The sequence below is a fragment of the Camellia sinensis genome, chromosome 3, assembly GCF_055761805.1.
Source record: "Camellia sinensis isolate YWXY chromosome 3, ASM5576180v1, whole genome shotgun sequence".
Lineage (NCBI taxonomy): Eukaryota > Viridiplantae > Streptophyta > Magnoliopsida > Ericales > Theaceae > Camellia > Camellia sinensis.
In genome coordinates, this window is record NC_138963.1 from 81,283,281 (window position 1) to 81,297,220 (window position 13,940).

At 38.0% G+C, this 13,940-nt stretch overlaps 1 protein-coding gene across 1 annotated transcript; it reads left to right on the forward strand.

The window, feature by feature from the left end:
• The first annotated feature begins 12,328 nt into the window (after positions 1-12,328).
• Positions 12,329-12,745, forward strand: LOC145821635 (uncharacterized). The gene has a single exon (XM_082918175.1). The coding sequence runs from the start codon at positions 12,329-12,331 to the stop codon at positions 12,743-12,745; it is 417 nt and encodes a 138-aa protein (XP_082774301.1).
• Positions 12,746-13,940: the final 1,195 nt, after the last annotated feature.

Here is a 13,940-nt window from a genome sequence, read left to right on the forward strand (position 1 = left end):
TATTAATATACAATGTTTTTTTGTTTATCAATGAATTTCAAGGTTTTTTTTTTTTTTAAAAAAAAAAAAAAAAACTTGTAGTACGTTTCATGCATGTCTAAACAACGCACATGTCAAGAAGTGTCTGATGAGCATCATGCCAATGTTTGACATGAGGTTAGTGTCGTGTCATGTCATGTCGTGTCCGATGTCCAAAACGCTTTTCAACATAACAAGCACCTTCCTAGAAGACTTCACAACTCTAATATATTGTCAAATCCAAATTTGTTAATTATTTTAACATTTTTTTATGCACTTTTGTAGAGTGCAAAGTGTTATATCATATCTTTTGTAAAACGAAAAACTTTTACTACTAACGTTTTATATTGTATAATATTATTTACATTTTACAGGAAACATTACATTTTTCACTTATTTTTGTTATAATTTAGGCTTATTTATGTGTAGTTTTTTAAGGAAATTTGGAAATTAAATTGTTATGCAATTTTTCTTTTTCTGCAAGATCTTACAATCCTCAATCTGATTCTAAGATCCGATGTTGTAACCAACCCCAACAATCCAATGTACTCTTCTGATTTTAACAACCTTGATGAAATATTAGGGTTTAAATTGGAAGAAAAAAAAGGTTTAATTTGTTACAAGAGTCAAACCCCATGATTTTTTGTAATTCCCCCCAAACAAAGCAAATCACATGTGGCTCTCTAATTTCTAGAAATCAAAAGCAAATTAATACCCTTAATAGGCTCAAAAAACATAAAACAATAGATCTTATCCCATAATTCCATCTTCAAAATTATTCTCAAATATTCTTACATTTCTCTCCAACCAAATAACCAAAATCACAACACAATTAGTACAAACCCATAGAACATAAGCTCTCATGATGGAACTAAAACCCCTATAGTCAATAAAATAAAAAACATCTAAATGCATAAAGCTGGACGAAACAATTTAACCGAAATGTCATGGCCACATAATCCTCTACTTGGGAAGTAAATAATAATTAGGCATCCTACTTTGAAACATGCCATTAGTATTAATTAAACTTTAAAACGCCATAACCATGCAAAAATTATAACTTTTAGGAGGCACATTTGCATTCCAAATTATCTTACGAGGGGCAAAACTTGGAAGATTAGGATTATAAATAAACATATCAAAGAGCAAGTTACAAGAGAATAAGCCAAATGAGTGAATAGTCTATACAATAATATTAACGTCTCCATAACTCAATGGATAATCTGCAGTGTTTTTTATTTTATTTTATTTATTTTTTAAAAACGAATTTTAGTTTAATTGTACATCTTATTTATATAAACTATGTTCATTTTAATAACATAAACTGTGAAGGATAAAGACAAACAAACATCCCAACCAACAATGTAACAAAATCAATAGGAACTAGAAGTACAAATAATGACAAGAAGGAGAATAATGACTTACAGCTGACCATCCATCCCAAACATGAACAACGTTACTGCCACTAAAAGCAACCCCATCATCATCATCATCATCAGATTCAAACTTGTATCGACAAGCAATCGAAAATACAGTTAGGCATACGTGTAAGTCTTCAATAGTTGTCCTAATTTGACATTCCAAACAAACAGAAGGCATGAATTGATATATAAATTAAAGACAGTCCAATTACATTTTGTTTATTGATTAATATGCGATTAAAAGTAAGATTGGAGTTTATGTAAACGATACAATTTAGGAAATAATATAAATATGGAAATAATACTAAATAAGGAAATGATGCGAAATCTGACTTGATGAAAATTAAACACCAAATCATTGACAGAAAACACCATATATAGCAGGAGATGAATCATTTACCCACGTTGCAATTCTTACTTTTATAAGCTCACAGACTTCCTCTAGATTTGGCCGCACCCCATTAAACACAACATCTTTTCCCAATTTCCAAATAAACCACAAAATTGCAATTGGGGTGGCATTCCAAATTCTTTATTCTAGCTTTTTCATACGAGTCCCAACCCAAAACTGCAGCAGACTCATCACTACCCAAGACATGGTGTCACTTGTGAGCAAGGTTTTAAAAAGCGGCCGCAACCGTTACGTAACGGTTTTGGCGTTTGCCGTCACCCGTTACTGCCGCTTTTGCAGTGTGATTGAGATTCACAGGTGTGTCGGCCGTAGTGGCTGCCATAGCGGTCGTAACGGTGTCGTAACGGCCTGTTATGCACCGTTACGTAACGGTTTCAAACTGTTTCTTTCGAAAAAACACACAAAAAAAAGCTGAAAATAGAGGAAGAGGGATAGAGAGAAAAGGGAAGATAAAGAGAGAAAATGGAGGAGCAAGAGATAGAGAGAGAGGAGGGAAGATGAAGAACATGTTATTGATTTGTTAAAACTGTAAGACCTATGCTATTCTATTCAACTGCTATCACTAAACCATTTTGTTTGTGTGTGTCTATCTATATATTGTTTGAAAATAATAATAATAATAATAATAATAATAATAAGTGTGGTCATTATCTATTTAGTTTGGTTAAAATATGTATATATATATTTAGGCTCTTATTTATTCTCTTACTTTTGTCATTGTTTATCTTATATATAATAGTTAGTAATTGATTTTTTGTAAAATATAAAGTTATTAATTATTAAAATAAAATGTAAAAAACTCAGTTTATAATGATTTAAAAATATGAAATATATTGGATCATACTTAAAAATTGACAAAAAATGATCAATATTTATTTTTATCCCAATAAATATGATCATGGAAAAAAAATATGCATATCGGTAAATTTTTTTCAAATTGTGCAAAAAATAAAAAAATTCACGGTTCCGGTTACCACAACCGTTACACTACGGCCTTTACACCCCGTAACCGCAACCGCGTCACCACCACCGTTACGACGACCGCAACCGCTTTTCAGAACCTTGCTTGTGAGGTTAAATAGAGGGTTTTGATTGAGTTTTGAAAGAATATTGAAGAACACTTTGAAGGTTTGGCTTGTTCTTGAGGCTTGGGTTTATTTGCACCATTCCAACTACCAACTCTATCTTTTCCCTCCTCCTTGTGAATCAAAGCTTCAAGTAAAGGTAAGGGTCTTCTCACATCTTCATTAGAAGCATGCTAGAGTTTCTATTTTTAACTAATAGCATGATTCTTGAGTTAGTTTTGTATTCTTTTGTCAATTTTTTTTTGAAATTTCAAATATGATTTTTTTATTTTTTTTGAGTAAAAAGAAAGAGAGATTAAAGAGAAGCAAACACTCTTTCTTTCACAATTTTAGTTTTTGAAACTCGGACAATAATTAAATTAATTTTAAAACTTAGCAAACTACAGTTACAGTTGCAACAAGATCATTTTGACTTAAAAAAAAAAAGAGAAGGCTTTAGAGTGTGGTAGGTTTCACTCAACCCTTTTTATTTCCTAATTGAATATGGTCAAGCTTCTACATTCAGCTAATATCTAATTCTAGCATCAAATGCTAAACAAATTCACAAACAACCTCAACCCAGCAACCTTTAACTCCAAACCCTCATTCATATCAATCAATAAAGGTGAACCATCAAGACCTTTGCCAGCTAACTACCAACTTGTACAACCAATAAGTGGATTGCTCTAGGACCAGTGATCATCACCTTCAATTTAAGAGATTGAAAGTAAACCAAACAAAATTAAGAGAAACTTAGATGCGAAAGTACCTCAGAAATCCAGAGAATGAAATAGAAGGTGTTCGCGAAGAGGAGCGCAGGTTCAGGAACATGGGATCCAAAGGATATAGGAGGGAGGGAGAGAGAGGGAAAGAGAAGGTCAAAGGCTAATTTATCAAACCTCGTCGCAAGAACCTAGATTTCACAATCGCCTCCTCTCATCGTCGCAGCCCCTGCCAGTTCGCCGTCAACCTCCGTTCGCCATTGCCCTCTGATTTCGCTCAACCTTTGCCGTTCTCTGTTTGACGGGTTAGGGTTCAAGACAATGAGAGAGTGGAAAAGAGGGGAAAACAGTGTTGATTGGTATTTCCTTTGGTGTATGTATCATTCGAACGTACAGAGAAATAATAAATAAATAAAAATAATAAAATTAAACACAAAATAAAATTAGGCGGTAATATTCCTCCCAAAATTTTTTGATCACATTGATCACACTTATTTACAAGTTGTGATTAAAAAAATAATGTATAATCACACTCGTTTAGAAGGTGAGATTAAAAAATATATATATAATCACAGTTAATTGAAAAGTGACATAAAAAATTAATGTTATCACACTCAATCAAATTAAGTGTGATTAAATTATCAATCTATTTTTTTATCACACTTCTAATAAAAGTGAGATATTTTTATTTATCAAAGCGTGATCTTTAAAACCCCCCAAAATCAACGGTGTTGAAATTTGATCTCCACCGCACAAAATGTAGTTCTCGAATAGTTCTTCAACTTTGATGAAGGAGTTAGGGTCAAAACTCTAATGGATTTGAAGGAATCAAAGGTTTGATTTAATTTGGTGTAGGTAAATGTAGAGAAAAAGAAGAGAAATGGGTTTTAGAGAGAGAGATATATACAAAAAGTGAGATACACTCATCCCAAAGTGAAGAAAAGAAGAGAAAATCTTAGACTCAGCACCTCCCACGCGTGCTCGTCTTTTCCTGCACGTGCGGCACGCCTTTCACCGCACCTGTGGCCTCCTCCTTTGCACGTGCGGCCCACTCATTGATTGCTCGTGCAATTAAAGCAGTCTTGCACCTGGGCAGCCCCTCTTCACTTTCCGCACGTGCGGCCCTTCTTCCGTACGTGCAGTTTAAGCCCATGTACGTTCGGTTTTGTTTCCCAGCCAGAAATTTCAGCAGCTGAACCCGAGACACCCTGGATCCAACCTCATGCCTTTCGAAACAAGCGAAACTCAACTTAGGAATAAAATAAGGATGAGAATTTGAAGAAGGTTTTAAAAACGATAAACCCAAACAGTCGACAAGGCCTCATGTTAATCCCCGACACTCTAACACGAGTAAGCTCATCACAAACAAAAAAAGAACAAGACAGGTTACGCACCTGGTCATCACAATGAGCTATAACCAAACACTATAAATTGGTAACTAAATTCAATTTAGATCGATCTAAAAAAATAAAATAAAAATAAATTTAAATCAATAACAAACTCTTGGCCTATTTGTTGAAACTACAATAAATAAAGATTTTAGAGACAAAAGTTTAGTGATAAATTATCTTAATTACCAAAAGTGTTTTTAATGTATTTTAACAACAGAATTATACATTTAATAGTGAATTATTATCATTTTGAGACTAAAACTTTTGTAGAAAAAAGTAAACTTTCTGGCACAAATTTATTTTTTTTCTCTAAAAATGTATTTATTAATGACATTTTTGAAATTTTGTACCTAACGATCTTTTTTTTTTTTTTTACTATTTTGAAATTCAAAATCTAATGTTTTTATAACAAAATTTTTTACTTTTCAAGATGAAAGAGTCTGGTTCCTAAAATCCTTATATATATATTGTATTGTAGGATGCTCTTTTACCAAAAGTCTAAGTTCGAGCTTTATCTCTACAATTGTAGCTTCTCTTTCTCTTTCCACTTTCCTTTCTTCTCTTGGCATATAAAAAAATAAAATAAAAATAAAAAATCAAATTTAGGCATAACTTATATTTGGTATGCATCATATATTTATATTATTCATGTAATGTGCGTATCTTTACTATTTTACTAAAGGTTGAGTATCTCTCCAATTCACAAGGTACTGTCTAAATCTGTGAGTAGGGACAGAACTAGAATTCCATGGTGTGAAAAGGAAAATATTGGTCTGTTTCGTTTGATGGGTGGTTAGATTCGGCAAAATTTAAGGACAACCAAATTCAACAATAATAAGCTTATTTGATGTAGTTTATTGTAAGCTAAAAACTGATAATCATGAAGCAGAAGCAGAAGCAGAAGCAAAAAGCACCGTTTGCTAGCTTCTAGATAATCAACTCTTTTTAACTTATTAAAGTTATTTCTTCCTCATAAAAGCAAAGAGCACCCAAACAGTCTCATATAGACTTCTTACTTGTGATTTTTGCCTTTTCTATCTACTGATTTTTTATTTTATTTTATTTTTTTGTTTCTTTGTAAAAGAATGCTTTAAATGTTAGTGATTTGCAGTGTGCATTATAGCGATTCCGGTTTTGACCCAACTCTTGATGTATTCCGGACTCGGGCCTATGGTTTCTGTGGGAACATATTTTTTGAATGACAATACATGGCCAAAGGTGACGCCGAAGTGTCAGCTGAGGTGCCATGTGGCCTGGTCTTGGTATCGAGGTGAACTCGGCTAGGCCGAGGTTTCCTACGAAGATAACGAAATCTGAGATAGGTGGATAAGGGACAAGAGTCCTAGAATAGGGGAGGATCTCAGTCTAGATAAAGATAAAGCTCTTAGGGAGTTTATCCCTATCTAGTTAAGAGTCTAGGATTAACATTGAGCCTGAGTCCACTTAGGTGTGGTTTCTATAGGGACCAGGTCAGTGTTGGCTATATAAGCAGGGCACCCTCGTGAGTCTGAGGTAAGTCCTCTCTTCTGAGATTAAGCACAATTTGCTATCTATAAGAGATATTTGATTGCTGACTTGAGCGTCAGAGTGCCCCCGGGTGGATGAACCACTCTCGGATTCTTATCTTTCTGTGACAGGTTGTTCGGGCTAATTTATTCTGCCGGTGCTCTCCAGCTAAGTTCTCCATTTGGTTGTGTGGTCGGAAATCAACACCCACAATTTGGCGTCATCTGTGGAAACATAAGGAGAATAGATGGCCAACGATGGACGGAAAGAAAAAATTTGGGACGACATCCCTAGTGAGAGTAGTAAGCATGCCGATCCAAACATGGAAGAGGAAAACGATAACGAAGGGACACGGGATCAGAATCCCAGGGAGAAAGACGTCAACCAAGAGGGAGATGCACCGAAGAAAATAGGCTGAGACGAGTATTACAACGAAAATGATCTCCAGATATGGAAAGATAGATGCTTGAGGAGGGACGACGAAATGAAGGGAATGGCAAACAAGTTGGTAGATCTGCAATCGGTTGTCAACTTCATGATGTAGAACAACGTCATGAAACCACCGTTTCCATTGAAGGACACGCCGATTCCAGCGGCCAAGAACGACGCCCAGAAATGGGGGCAGAAAGCAATCCCAGCAGTCCACTACAAGAAAAGCATCTTTGGCGACTAAAAATGCACCTTTGGTCGCTGAAAGTATAGGTTTTGGTGACTAAAAAAGCATTAGTAGCCAAAAGTGAGGATTTTTGGCGACTAAGAAAATTTAGTAGCCAAAAGTATAGGTTTTGGCGACTAAAAATCTGTTTGGTCGCCGATATATGGCTTTTAGCGACTACAAAAATTTTAGTAGTCACAAGTAAGGCTTTTTGGCGACTAAAAAAAATTTAGTAGTCAAAAGTGAGGCATTGGGCGACTAAAAAGATGTTTGGTCACCAAAAGTGAGGCTTTTATCGACTAAAAAAATTTTAGTAGCCAAAAGTGAGGCTTTTTGGCGACTAAAAATAATTTAGTAGCCAAAAGTGAGGCATTGAGCGACTAAAAAGATGTTTAGTAGCCAAAGTGAGACTTTTTGACGACTAAAAAGAAGTTTAGTCGCCAAAAGTGGTAATTTTAGCTCGGGAATTAAATTTTTTAACAACTAAAAAATAATTAGTAGCCAAAAGTATAGAATAATCGCCAAAAGTGGTCTCTTTTTTTTTTCCTAGTAAATAATTTATTTTTTCATAAATTATGTTCAATAAAAAATAATTATCTTTATATATATACATTTATATTAATACAGGTCTATGTACTATGTAAATAATATATTTTGCATATATAATCATGTGCTGTTATAGTGGCGTAGTGGAAAAACTGTGTTGTATAAGGCTTATAGTCTGGGAGGTTGATGGTTCGAATCTCCACAAGAGCAAATGAGAAGCTAGTGAGTGTAATTTTTTTTTTCACGAATGAGCTTTTGGCGACTAAAAGGTTTGGTTGCCGATTCCTTGAGTATTGGCGACTAAAACATTGGTCGGTAAATATATAATTTTAAAAAATATAATTGACTATTGGAGACTAAAAATTTAGTCGCCAAATATATAATTTAAAAAATATAATTGACTATTGGCGACCAATGGCGACCAAAGTTTTGGTCGCGAAAGACTTGCTTTTTGGCGACTAAAAGTTTTTTACTCGCTGATACCTTTCCCGACTGTTTTCCAGCGACCAAACTAGCGACTAAAAAATTTAGTCGGGGAAACTTAAAAACCGACTTTTGGCGATTAAAAATTTAGTCGGCCAAATGTGTTTTTTCTTGTAGTGGTCCCTCAGCATGACAAAGTGAAGGAAAGCTCACATCGGCCTTCACGGGACGCCAAACGAGCAAAATCAATGGGAGGAGAGTCTTAGGGGACACCTCGTACCAAGGGAACTTATGTCAAAAAACATCGGCATGTTCAGCGGAAAGAACTGCTTTGATATAGTGAATGAAGAGAAGGCCAAAAGGACACATAATGACACTGGGAGTAGCGCGCCAAAGAGACTGAAATCCGTTGATAGTTGAGCCCTTGGTCGGACTAAGGAGGATTTGCAGGACTACCTCTAGAGGAAGAGGCAAAATGCCGAGGTCACATCACCCGTCAAGTCGAGAATGCCGTTCTCAGTAGAGCTGGATAAGTTTGAAGCCCCCAAAAGGTTCCATAAACCGAGATTCCAGATATATGACGGTAAGTCAGATCCAAACTTTCACGTCGACTTATACCTGAATTCAATGGCATTGTATACTGGGAATGAACCGTTACTCTACAAGGTGTTCCCCTCATCATTTGGGGAAATCGCATCAGATTGGTTTTATAAGTTGCCAAAAGGAACTGTAAAGAGTTGGGAAGGTCTGGCCGAGATGTTTGTGGCCAGGTTTGTTACAAACAAATTGTAACTGTTGAGTGTAGATTCCTCGATGGCTTTGAAAATTGGCGAAGGTGAAAGCCTCAGGGCTTCTGCCAAAAGGTATTATGAGGTGTTCAATAGATTACCCGGATGTAACCAGGAGTTGAAGGTCGTGTCTTTTAAGAATGGCCTAGAGGATGTCTGCATGCTTTGAAAGTCACTAGCAAGGACTCTGCCAAAGAGTATAGAGGAGCTCATGGCAAGAATTGAGAAATATGTCAGAGCAGAAGAGAATACACCAAGAGCGAAGGCACCGAAGCAAGAAAAGAGAAACGGCTCGTCGAAGCGAGGCCGAGATAATATTGGATTTAATAGACAAGAAACAGGACTAAAGGCTGCACAGGCAGTCACCACTGTGTTCCGGATCCTGGTTTATAAAGCTCTAGAAAGGATTAGGAACCAGTCGTATTACAGTGCGCCGGAGAGGATCCTTGGCGAATTTATGGGGAGAAGTCTAGGGAAGCACTGTGCTTACCACAATAAAGATGGACACCTGACGCAGGGTTGTAGAGCCCTAAAGGCGCATTTGGAAGATCTGGTCAGACAAGGTCACTTAAGGGACCTAGTAGATGAGGCCAGAATAAGAGAAGAGCATGAAAGACTGCCCTAGGCACCAGCAGCACCACCTTCACAAGCACCACAACAGTAAGCAGATGGACCTCAAGTGATCAATGTGATTCACTTGAGGGTCAATTAGAACGACATACGTGGGAAGACTCAAAGGGTGAAGCACTTACAGCATGTGTATCAGGTCTAGCAAAAGAGGCCAATGACAGACGGGTGCCAAGAACCAATGGTGTCTTTTATTGAAGTAGACCTAGACATGGTACAGCATCCACACAACGATGCTCTGGTAGTAACCCTCAAAATTAGAGAATGCTAGGTAAGGCGCATTCTGATTGACCAAAGCAGCTCTTGTGGCATCATGTATGTTAGATGTTACAAGGAGCTCAACCTTCACTAAGATGATTTGGAACAGTCCAATAGCCCAATGGTCAGGTTCAATGGAACGCCGATATGGCCCCTAGGAGCAATGAATTTGGAGGTGCAGACAGGCACCAAGAAGGTAAGTACAGAGTTCACAGTAATTGACACCCCCTTGCCATACAATGTTATCTTAGGGAGGCTATGGTTGAACACAATGAGGGATGTTCCCTCAACGCTGCACCAACTATCGTGGTTTCCAACAGAGCATGGAATTGAGGAGGTCAGAGGGGATTAGGTACAAGCAAATAATTGCTCCATGGCAACAATGAAATCCAGCTGCAACGTGCGAGTGGTAGAAACAGTAGAAATTGAAGACGATGACATGGAGGTCCTGGATGACGTCGGCAAAGAGTCGACCGAGAAAAGCAAGAAAGCCTTGAAAAAAATTCTGGTCCAACAAGGGAATGAAAAGCGCTTCTTTCTTCTCGACTCAGGTTTGGCCAAATAGGAAGAGAAGGAGTTAGAATCATTCTTGCGAGCAAACATAGAGGTGTTTTCCTGGACACCATACGAGATGCCTAGCATTGATCCTGAGGTCACTTGCCATAAACTAAATGTAGACAGATCGGCTAAACCTGTCATTTAGCGAGCAAAGAGGTCGACGTCGGTTCATGTGGAGGCAGTAGAGGAGGAAGTGGACAAATTGTTGAAGGCTAGAGCCATTCGGAAGGTAAACTACCTAACTTGGTTGTCAAACACAGTTGTTGTGAAAAAGAAGAATGGGAAGTGGAGGGCCTGCGTGGACTTCACCAGCCTGAATAAGGCTTGTCCCAAAGATAGTTTCCCACTACCTAAGATTGATCAATTAGTAGATGCCACTTCAAGGCATGGAAGGATGAGTTTCCTGGATGCTTACAGGGGATACCACCAGATAGCAATGTATCTTTCTGATGAGGAGAAGATTGCATTTATCACACCGAAGAGGCTATATTACTACATAGTGATACCTTTCGGGTTGAAAAATGCAGGAGCAACCTACTAGAGGTTTGTGACCAAGATGTTCAGACATCTAATTGTAAAATAGTGGAAGTGAACATTGATGACATGGTCGTGAAGACCAAAGAACCTGAGAATCACCTGGCCGGCTTAAAAACAGTTTTTGATATCCTTAGAACATATCGGCTCCGACTTAATGTTTCGAAATGCGCATTTGGTTGGCTCTGGTAAGTTCCCGGGATACTTGGTTACCAGAAGGGGCATTGAGGCAAGCCCAGATCAAATCAAGGCTATCCTGGACTTGAAAAGCTCAACATCAGCAAAACAAGTGCAGATATTGACTGGAAGGCCGTAGCCCTGAATAGATTTATAAGCAAAAGTTCAGATAAGTGTAAAGTATTTTTTAGTTTGTTGAAAAAGGCCACATATTTCTTGTGGATAGAGGAATATGAAGTTGCCTTGGCTGACTTGAAAAGTACCTGACAACAACTCCAGTTCTGTCAAATCTAGTACCTGGAGAGGAACTATTTTTATATTTGGCCGTTTCAGAGCACGCATTGAGTGCAGTGATAATCAGAGAAGAGAAAGGAGAACAAATGGCACTATACTATGTGAGTAAAACCCTAGCAAGCGTAAAAACCAGTACTTACCCCTGGAAAAATTGACATTAGCCCTGGTAATGGCTTCGAAGAAATTGAATCACTACTTCCAAGCCCACAAGATCATGGTACTGACGGAGCATCCTTTGAAGTCCATGTTACAACAAGGAGATCTGATAGGAAGGGTAGCCAGACGGGTAGTAGTGCTGGGCCAATATGACTTAGAGTTTAGGCCTAGAGTGGCAATTAAAGGCTAAGTCATGGTTGACTTTGTGGCCAAGTTCACACCTGGAGTCGTCCTACGTCAGGCTCCGGTGAGCCGCAATTTAGGGTGTCCAGGGGAACAAGAAGAAACCCAACTGGGAATGAAAAACCCCATAACAGCAAAGCAGAAGACTGTAGAGTAATCAAAGTCCTACGACATCTACATTGGCGACTCCTTCCGCCTATTTGTTGATGGAAGTTCAAATCGTCAAGGAGCGGAGGCAGAAGTAGTGTTAGTATCGCTAGATGGGGAAATATTAGAACAGTCTATTCGTTTGGGGTTCAAAGCCTCAAACAATGAAGCAGAATATAAGGCACTGATCGCATGGTTGAAGTTAGCAGCAGCAATGGAAGCCGATGAAATGGTAGTCTTTTGCGACTCCCAACTTATTATGAACCAGGCAACAGGTGAGTATGCAGCCTGAGATAAAAGAATGATAGCCTATGTCAAAGAAGTTGTTAGGTTACTAGCCTTGTTTCAAGATTATCGACTACAATAGGTTAACCGAGATGATAATAGTCATGTCAATGCCTTGGCTAACCTGGCTAGTGCAATGAAATCAGGGGAGGCAAGGATAATAATGGTTGACTATTTGTTAGGACCAAGTGTAGAACTACCAATCACAGAGTATGAAGCGATGTGTGTGGAGATGGGTCCAAGTTGGATGGATGTAATAGCGATGTTTCTTAGGGACGACAAGCTGCCGGATGATCGCAAAGAGGCGCATAAGACCAAACTGAAGTCGACAAGGTTTTGCCTAACAGCAAAAGGACATCTATACAGAAGGCCTTTTACTGGTCCCCTTTTGAGGTGTGTGCATCCCTCCCAGGTTGAAGACTTCTCGTATGAAATACATGAAGGGGTATATAGAAGCCATGTTGGGGGCAGATCACTTGCTCATAGGGCTATTACACAGGGGTATTTGTGGCCCTACATGCAGAAGAATGCTGAAGCCTACGTCAGAAAATGTAAAAAGTGTCAGAGGTTTGCACCTTGATACATCAACCAGCAACTGATTTAAACCCAATATCCATCCCTTGGTCATTTACCCAATGGGGCATGGATCTTGTTGGACAACTACCCCAAGCAACCGGGTAAAGGAAGTTTCTGCTAGTAGTAACTGATTACTTCATGAAGTAGGTAGAAGCTGAACCCCTTGCAAAAATCTGAGATATTGATGTGAAGAACTTCATATGGAAGAACATCATCACCAGGTTTGGGATCCCAAGGGCAATAATAGCAACAATGGTACACAGTTTGATAGTAAGCTAATCAAAAGCTTCTGTGCAAAGTACAAAATCAAGAACTACTACTTTACTCCAAGTTTCCCACAGAGTAATGGTTAGGCAGGAGTATCCATTAAGACTACCTTGGATGGGATCAAAAAGAGGCTGGAAGTAGCAAAGGGAAAATGGGTGGAGGAGTTGTCTAATGTACTTTGGGCATATCGGACTATGCTGAGGAGATCAACTGGGGAGTCTCCATTTGCCATGACTTATGGCACTGAAACAGTTATCCCACTAGAAGTCGGCATTCTAGGTATCAGAACCCAAGGAGTGGAAAATGGTACTAATGAGGCATTTCTAGCTCAAGATCTAGACCTACTGGAGAAGAAAAGACAGAGAGCAGTAATTCGGCTGGCGATATACCAGCAAAACTTTCTAGGGCTTACAACAAGAAGCTCAACCCAAGAGAGTTCAAAATTGGAGACCTTGTGCTAAGGAAAGTAGTCGGCAACAAGAAGGATCCTAAGGAAGGCAAGCTAGGCCCAACTTGGGAAGGGCCTTATAGAATCATTTCAGTCACCAGCAATGGGGCATATCAGCTTGAGGACAATGATGACAAAGAGTTGCTAAGACCTTGGAACACTTATAACTTGAAGTTTTTTTTTATCATTAGCCTTTTGTCTTTCAAAAGTTTAGATCATAATTTTATTAGCCGAAGTAATAATAAAATTTTAGTTTGATTTTCATGAATTTGAAATTTGTGTGATAAGACTGACCAGTCCTATGGTGATGTTTTTGAATGAAATATGACGAATAACTTAGACTTATTATATGACAGAGTTGAATTATACTTGTATATAATAGAGTTGAACTAAGTTGGTGATGTTTCTGAATGAAACATGACGAATAACTTAGACTTATTATATGGCAAAGTTGAATTATACTTGCACATAATAGAGTTGAACT